Raw genomic sequence first — 9484 nt, forward strand, 5'->3', positions numbered from 1 at the left:
TCCTAATCTTGACATTAAGTTAAGAAGAACCATTAGTGGTTACACTGAAGGGCCTGAGAGCACAATGTCGCCACTACAAATTCACACAGGTTACCATGGCATCAAGTCATCAGTATTCATAAAGCAATTCAAGACTGGAGTAGACATTTTTTTTTTTGACATGCGGCTCACTCAAACAGAAATGATGTCATGTTTGAGTGAGCCACATCAGAGACAGAGCAGTGAATGTGTTTACATGAAGTCTAATAATGTGTGTATCAGTCATATCGTGGTTTTAATCAAATCCTCCTGTACATGATTGTCCTGTCATCCAATGTCTGCTTTTTGCGCAATAGTGTTGTCAGCTCCTTGATACCTATGGGTTTCTATTACATCTGCAGTGACTACATCCTCAATATGATATGAGAGAACGCAATTTGGTTTATGCCTTCATGGACTCTTGGATTAAAGCGCTGTTTTTTTTTTATGTAATATTCAACATCATCTTCAATGCTGACTGGACTGGTATCAGACTTTCAGCTTTACTATGTCGTGTTTTTTTTAATTATATTGATCGCTTTTCTTATTAAGCCAATGTCACTCAAGTTGAATATGTGCATGTGCAAACAGCAGTGATCAGACACTGGCTGTTTCTGTCTGAGTATCCCTAATCAGGACAAGAGTACATAGTGAGTAGTAATCTGATCAAGTTTAAGTAAAGCTTTGAAAATGAGGGGGGAAAAAAATAACGTTTTTTGAAGGTCGGAGATAAAACAGCTTTGTCAACATGTACAGACAGCTGACAGCTCCTTAAAGAGGAACGTAGGAACCAATGAAATTACTGCTTGTTTGACTTCAGATGCTGAAAGCAGTAATCGACTGATTCAATCATTGCAACAGCAGAGGACTGATTGAAGCCTTGTTTGAAGGAAGTTTGACAGAAAACAGGAACAATAACAAGTCTGTCCCCGCGCGACCTATGCAGCCAGCGTCACATCTGTGTGCACCCCAGTGACAGCTTGATAGAGCTCCTGCTTTAGATGTGCTCAGATGCTCAAGCCACAAAACTGACTGCAATGGTTTGTTTCTCTGTGAAACCATTGTTTGATGTCATGTTACTCAAACTGATGCATTCAACAGGGGTCTACCTTTGCTGGAATTCAAAGGTGACAACCAACAGGCCACGTTACTTTGAGGTTATAGTGAGTGTGAGAGGATTATATCGCTGTTAGCACATGGTACCATCATGAAACAGGTTGATGTGAATTCATTTGATCCTTTTAGTGGGTGAAATGACAGTAATCATTACTGGTGAGTAACCCATTCAAGTAAAGAGAAAAGCAAATGAGGTAAAAGATTGAACCATTCCATCATTTATTTTTATTCAGTAGTGCCCATGTGGGAAATACCTGTAATGTTACATATATAGAGTTTCAGTATAGATATACGATTGACCCTCTGTTGCACGTCTCACTCTTTGTTTCTGTCAGACACGAATGTGCACGGACCCACATGCACACCAAAAGACGACAAATTAGCTGTCAGTTTTAGTAGCCATGTGACCTCAAAAGCAAAGACAAGGGAGATAATGATCTAAGGCTAAGGACAGCTATACAGACACACACACATCTGCACACTTAAACTACACTGTCCAAGGACTTCGAGCTCTAGATTGACGGATCAAGGGGGACTGGCATGAAGACAGAGAAGGGTAAATGTGATTATCGCGTGACAGGCTTGAGCTGTCTTAAACTAGCTTGATAAACTGTGATGCATGCATAAAATTAAAGTTTCTGTGATTAAAATTGTGGCACGGTACTGCACATCTTATAATAAATGAAATGAATGTTTTGTTGGTTCATTTATCATTCACTGGAGGGTATTACAGAGCAGTCATCTACATAAAGCCAAGTGACATATTATATATTTATATACCAGACACATAATGGAATTGCCTTGCTTGCTTTCACCTTGTAGGCATGCACGATATACTATACTGTATACTGAGTTGGGCATGGAAACACACAGACAGTGGGCAAAGTCTAACCACACAGGATACTGCCAGTCAATCATTTGAATAACTGTTATGTGTAAAATTTCTGCATTAAAATATCTGAAACAACTAGAATGTTGTTATATACGTTTTTGATTTGTGCACATACCCTATCCCACATGTTTCCTACGATGGTCAAAACCAGAGAATGCTCTTTGACTCGCCTTTCATTTGCTCACCTGTTTGCTTTTATTTCCGTGGAAACATCAGATGATACATGAAGTGAAAAGTAGTAGAGTAAGCAAGCATGAGTAAACATAACGTAAATAACAATTTGGAACAATACCACCCCTGTTTTAATTGTACATTTTGTAAATGATAAAAAAATTAAAAAAAAACATGTTTTTCACTCTTTTTTATCATATAGAAATGATGTATACAGTACTATGACTGGAAAATGCCCTGATCGCTGTAATCAGGCACCTGCAGCAGACAACATACATATTGCATTACAGTTGATACTGGCACTGGATGTATTTTTAACATTTATGGGCTCAGCTGGTTGACCTTTAAAGTACATCAGCCTTTATTAAAGCATTAATTAAGAGTCCCTTTAGGATCTGTGAGAGCCTGCCAGGTTCCTAAATATGCTCTAACACTCTAACCTACTCAGCGACAGGATGGAAAATGCCAGCTATCATTTATTGGGGAAATGAGAAATTGCCAAAACCCCCAAACGTATCATTGAGCACCGATACTATCCAAACACATCTCTCATTGACAAAAGCTTTGGCAGACCTTTTGTCTCTTAAAAAAACTATAAATCCATGACATAAATTCTAAGGCAGGTTTAATGCATTCCCTTCAGCCCTATCGTTATTTTCTCAAAAGAGAATTCCCCCCTCTTATTATATAGATAATACATAATAACAAGTCCCGGAGTGTACTCATCCATCCCGGGACCTCTTAAATAAAATAATTAACTATTTGTGATGTTGTTACAACAGTGTCCTGGAAAAAACAAAAAAGCATTGTTCCAGAAAGCAGTGATTCCCAGGCAGCCAGCAGTTAGCAAGCAAAGCTATTTTGGTCCCTCTCCCTCATGGGCTGATACATTGGCTGTGCTCTGATCCCTTTGTCCATCAGAGAGACAGAACATTTTCCGCCTAATGCAACTGGACCCTCGCTAATGACAGCAAATAGCCCTGTCGGCTAGATGACAGCAGCTGAGAACAATATTGAATGTTGACATCACTTGCTATGGGAATCTATTTCGGGTTTCTTCCTTTTATAGGTGTGCTGGTGGAAATTGCTATCTTGCTCCCCAGACAAAGCACATATAAAAGCTGTGGAAGAGGATGTGACTCTGTGCTTGGGAATCACATCGAATCCCCTTCAGTCTCTTGCTTGTTTCTCAGCAAGTGGCAGCTCACCCCGGAATCCCTTAACAACATGGCACCAAAGAAGATTGAACCCAAGAAACCTGAGCCCAAAAAGCCGGAGCCTAAGAAAGATGCTGCTCCAGCTGCTAAGCCGGCTCCTCCTCCAGAGCCACTGCCAGAGCCGCCCAAGGAGCCTGCGTTTGATCCTAAAAGCATCACCCTTGAGTACAGCGCTGACCAGATTGAAGAGTTCAAGGAGGCCTTCACCTTGTTCGACCGCACACCGACCGGAGAGATGAAGATCACGTACGCCCAGTGCGGAGACGTGATGCGAGCCCTGGGCCAGAACCCCACCAATGCAGATGTGCTCAAAGTGCTGGGGAAGCCACGGCCGGAGGACATGAGCACTAAAATGGTGGACTTTGAGACCTTCTTGCCAATGCTGCAGCATATCTCCCGCGCAAAAGATCAAGGCAACTTTGAGGATTTTGTGGAGGGGCTCCGGGTTTTCGACAAGGAAGGCAACGGCACCATCATGGGAGCGGAGCTGCGCCACGTGCTGGCAACACTGGGAGAGAGGATGACAGAAGACGAGGTGGACAGACTGATGGCTGGACAGGAAGATGCCAATGGGTGTATCAACTATGCCTCCTTTGTAAAGCATATTCTCTCTGGGTGAAAGGGACATTCAACCATAAAGACTTGATTTACCTCTGTTTTCTCCACTTTCTGGACCCTTGCTTTGTCCATTTAGAGGTGAGCATGTCACTTAGTCCGTGACATTCATTGCTGTCAAAAGCAGCAGTTAATGTTCTGTGAAAATAATGTTGGCCCAAGACCTATGATTAGTTCTTTTTAACAAGCACTCTGAATTATAATGGAATGCCAGTGAGATAAGGATATGGACGTCCATAAAGAAAACTCCATTAATAAAGGAAATATGATTACAAACTGCCTCAAAAATGTCATTTCAGTACACCCCAAATTTAAATGTGAAGAGAAGATGATGATTCACGCAGGATTGCTGATTAAAAAAAAAAAGAAGGGGAAAAAAAGCTCTCATTTAATGTCTATTCAACTTTTCACATCAACTGTGTTAATGTGATTAGGGGAAAAGATTGTTGGGACAGAAAGAAAAAAACAAATAGGATTTGGCTCCATCTGAAAATAGAGCAGATCTGACTCTATTCTACTTTGAACAAAGAGTGTTTGGATTGTCGTTGTGCTTGAGGGGCAGCTGCTGTGGATCAAGATATACTCCCACATTCTGGACACACACGTACACGCACACATACACATCAGTTTCCCTTTGACAACTACAAGACAGGTGCTCCAAGGGCAGGCACCGATCTCTGTTCCAGCGGCTGATGGAACAATTTGTGTTGCCTTTTAAAAGCGACATGTTACACTGTTTTGTATAGTACTTGGTGAACAGCGTATAAGGAACTAAGTCTTTGAAGTAGATTTTTGGGGAATTTAGCAGAAAGAATATGCTGCATCTCAAATATAAGAAGGTGGCGTCATGTTGCTTTTATCACTTTAGCAGATCAGTACATTAATCTTGTGTCTTTAACTTTAATAACAGTAGTTGGGCAACACACAAACATCTGCATCTTCCACACTATATGCAAAGCCTTTACAGCTGCATTGAAATATTTCTGACCACTAGGGGGATTACACTGCTGCATGTTCAATTTCAAAAAGTCAAGTGTGCTCTTAAGCTCGCCATCATTTTGCACTGAGTAGGTAGCATACATCTGGCCTCTGCAAGTTCATGCGATAAACACGGCTGGACACGGTTTATTTAAGGGTTTATTGAGAACTGTTGAAACTCAACCACACGGACCAGTGAGCTGAAAGCGATTGAAAGCTGGAAGAAAAAGGAAAATAGCTGCAGAGTGGGGTTTTTATTCACAGTGGAGTTGACAGAACTGGAAACCCCAGCATGAGAAATCACGTTGTCAATGTCAAAATCAGACACAAGAAAAGGAAAATAGCGGGGAAAAAAACTTTAAGATTGTTTGAGTAGTTTGGAATTTAAAGTTTAAAAGCAACCAGGGTGCAGCCCTTCTCTTTCTGCAATTCCCAACAGTATTCAAACCTGTCTATGGTGCAATGGTGTACCGCACAATATAACTCAATCATGCAACTGTTCCATTTTATATCTACCATGGACAGATGAACAATGAACAGTCGGTGGGAGTATTCCAATTCGGATGACTCATGCCAACTGTCGCATCTTCCCTTTCCTGCATCACATTTGTTGATTATTTTGACAACCAAGAACTCACCCAAGAACAAAGCATTGCTTTTTAATAATGTATAGATTCATTTCAATTATATAACCATGGTGGGAGGGAGAGCTTGTTTCCTTTTTTTTCCCTTTTTTTTTTGCGGTAGACAGGAAAGACACTGGCCTGATAACAACAAGAACATTGCATATGAACTCAGAGGGTGAGAAACGCACAGAGGAAAAGAATGTATTAGCTGCTAGAAAACAAACAACAATAAAAAAGACATTTGGTGAATCAATTATGAACAATCACTCACTGCATTTATTTCAAATAGAAAAAACGTTTTTCTCAAGTCTTTGTGTGCCTTGGAAACATTTGACCTTGTTAAAACTTTACCTGCACTATCCGGGAAAAAATGAAAACTTACATTTTATGAATTAATTCTGGTAAATCAATTTAACAAAGACTTGATTCAAACATTACAGGCAGGGGCCGATAGGTCTAACTTTCAGCCAGGGGGTTAAATTATGCAGAGCAGCGAGTGCTGCTGAAGATGCCAGAGGGCAATAAAATCCATCACAACTAAAGAAAACTGACAAAACAAATGACACTCGTAAAATCAACTGAAATATTCTGGCTTCATTGTGCTGTATATGAACTCTAAAGTCGCACCATCTGTAACCTCAACAATTCAGAAAACACAGTCATAACGAATTGCACCTCTTTGTTTCTTCATACCTTACCTCTCATTATCACCACGCTGACAGCTCTGTGGCTGGAAAATGAATTAACATAAATACATAATGCATACAACCTGAAATAAAGTAAAAGATTTGCCAACTTCACAGTGGATTGTAAAAGCACACAGTTCATAAAAAAAAACTATACATACTAAAAACTATATGTCGGTCTCCTACATACTATTGCAGACCTGCCAACCTTGAAGAAAGTACAACCCCCGGAGCACAGAACTGAATTATGTCGCTTTATTTGAGTTCTTGAACTGTCCACCAGCATGGAATACATCCATTATGTTAAAGCACTTCAAAGCTATCAGCATACTGTTCCGTTTTTTCTGTATAATGGATAGACCTTTACCCTATCCATTTTCGCGTTTTGCTCTCTGTTTTTGAGGACATTACCGTCAAAATTTCAACAAGTCAGGTCAAGGTACGGTTTTACCAATTTGGCGAGGGATCAGTTATTTATCACCCTGCTGTAGCTACTGTTGGTTGATGTGTTACCAGTGTGTGTTTTAATGTGACCAAGCCCAAAACAGTACAGGGGCCCACAGGAACCTGGTTCTGTTGATTACCACTCTGCTGGATGCAGGAGTGTCAAACTGTAATTATGTTTCACCACATACCAAAAAACAAACCGCAAAAAACATGTAGACCAAAAATACTGTGGGAAAAAAGAAAAAACAGAAAAATCTACCAGAAATATGAAGTACTAGATTTTTTATGGCAATTAAAATATGCAAAACTGTATTATTTTGGAACTAAATCTTCTTTAAAATAGTTTCTTTTATAAAGTGAGGTATGGTGGTCGCTTTTCATTGCATGCTATATCTTTCGCTTTAGAAAATACGCATACACTGTACGTTTTAAAAGTTAACTTTACTTTAAAAAAAGTCAAAAGAAAACCGATGACCTCTGAACAACCAAGTAAAGTAGACTACTACATTTAAAGCAGCATTATGTAAACATTGGCATTTTGTGTGATTTGATGCCCCCACAGTTTCTGAGTTAAGTAAATACAAATCCCAGCTCTGTAACAATTTGTCAGATGTAATGTAGGTGCTAACTACATACAAAACTCATTACGTAGTGCAGAAACAAGTAAGAGGGGCTGATTAGCTGAGACGCCATTCACCCTGTTACAAGACAAGGTACCATCAAAATAATTTGGAAGCTGTTATTATAAAAAAAAGTTACATAATGTTGCTTTACGTTGTACAAGCTAAAACCTTTTTACAACTTACAGTCAAATTATTAGTCTACTTTACTTAGGTAATTTTGAGGTAATCGGTTTCCTCAAATTGTTTTGCTTTATAAGAAAAGTCACTTTGTCAGATTTAACAGTGTAGGTATGTTATAGTACTGATTACATAGACATGTAACTGCTGCAGTTATTTGTTCCCTCTGTGTTCTAGCCGTGCTGGTGACAGCTTGTGAGGACCAAATTTAAAAAATATGTATTTTATGTAACCTATGTACATGGTGTATGGAATGTTATGTGCAATAAAAGCCTTACAGCAAAGTATTGACTATGCATTATGCAACCATGGGGAGTACTGAATTGCAGTCACTGTGGGAGCCTTAGCTTGGGTTAGCTTATAATTAAGGTTAAATATTCTTCATTTGTGCCACGTGTGAAGGCTCAATTTTAAATGGTGATATGTAAATTAAATGCCAGTCATTAAGATTGCCATAGCACCAAAAGGCTAGAATGATTTATTAACCATTTTCCCTATGATTTAACTATTGATTTGGAGTGTGTGATAGCACTTTAAATACACCATGTATGAAGGCTATTTTTGGGTTACTGTAGAAGGAGTCAAAAGATGCAGCTAAATGGGCAGAATTGGCACTTAGTCTATGCAGCTGTCAAGTACATGCAAAGCAGGTTCTTAGTGCACTGGGCATCCAGCTCCATACCCGGTTGAGAGGCAGCCAGTAATTTAGACCCATCGTGATTAATCAGCAGCTGTTAGCTTTAAAGTCCTTTGTCAAATAATGTGCGGCTCTTGGCTGAGAGGATCCACCAGCTTGTGTACATAAGTTTTCTTTTGAGTTGTGCGGAGCAGTTTCTGCACAAAAGGTGGACACAACATGTTAAATGTTTATTGAGGGTGTCAAAGAGGTGTTGTCTCTAATTTTCATAGCCGTGGTTTCTCCCAGTGTCGCTGTTTTAGAGTGCATTATATTAAAATGTCAGATACAAACTGCTCTCCGTGTGGCTCTAGCAGCCCAGGTGGTCGCATAAAACACCACAGTACACACACACACACACACACACACACACATACACACTCGCGCTGAAATATCAAGTGGCATTTCTCATTTAAAGTGGTAATTTGTGAGATCCACATATTTTGCCAAGGGCAACGCGCAGTGTTTGGTGCCAAGCAGTTATTGCTGGAGCGATCCTGCACTGTACCTTATTTTAGGTGTCAAACTGTATAATGAGTACTGAGTTGTCTTTTACCGTTATTTCTAATTCTCTGTACTGGTCTTGTCACAGTTGTTTTTCCTCTGCCATCACATTTCCTTGTGGGAGAATATTTCTCATGTGCTTGTCACTTGGGCATCCTTTAATAACAGCAAATAGCAAAACACTTTTTTTTCCTGCAACATTCTGAGAACAGGCACAGCTTCGGTGAAGATTTCTAATGTCCAGTTTAACACTGTTTAGCTCAGCAGTTACAAATGATCATGAGAGCGATGACAAAGATGAATGGCAACCTTGATTATGAAACAACCGGGAGTCAATGAAGGTGTGCCAAGGTCAAGATCAGCCAGCATCATTTGTTGGCAGCCTGTCATTTTTCACGGGGTGCAACAAATTCACCACTCTCTATTAAGAATAGATGAAGTCATTTCATTTACCAGGCAGTCTGACTGGATTTTGAATTACAAGAGCAGGTCTAATTTATGGATAAGGCATGATTCTGTGTGTGTGTGTGTGTGTGTGTGTGTGTGTGTGTGTGTGTGTGTGTGTGTGTGTGTGTGTGTGTGTGCGCATGTTGGGTGGGATCCTTTTTATGTGATGAAAAGGAGTCAGCTCGAAGCCTATCATGATGGAACTGCTAATTCTACAGGCGAGAATTACTTGAGAGATATTCATACCAGCAACAACGTGATAACATAAAACACAATGTCTACCTTTCAGAT

General features: G+C 39.9%; 1 protein-coding gene across 1 annotated transcript; it reads left to right on the top strand.

Moving 5' to 3' along the window:
• Positions 1-3358: 3358 nt before the first annotated feature.
• Positions 3359-4273, top strand: LOC311274828 (myosin light chain 3). The gene has a single exon (XM_084382824.1). It carries the CDS (start codon positions 3425-3427, stop codon positions 4031-4033), a length of 609 nt encoding a protein of 202 aa, XP_084238950.1. The 5' UTR covers positions 3359-3424; the 3' UTR covers positions 4034-4273.
• The last annotated feature ends 5211 nt before the right edge of the window (positions 4274-9484 follow it).

This window comes from Pagrus pagrus (genome assembly GCF_965226575.1).
Source record: "Pagrus pagrus genome assembly, chromosome: 19".
Lineage (NCBI taxonomy): Eukaryota > Metazoa > Chordata > Actinopteri > Spariformes > Sparidae > Pagrus > Pagrus pagrus.

Excerpts from the sequence above, each read along its gene's own strand:
- LOC311274828 (XM_084382824.1), top strand. The coding sequence starts at position 3,425 with ATGGCACCAAAGAAGATTGAACCCAAGAAACCTGAGCCCAAAAAGCCG.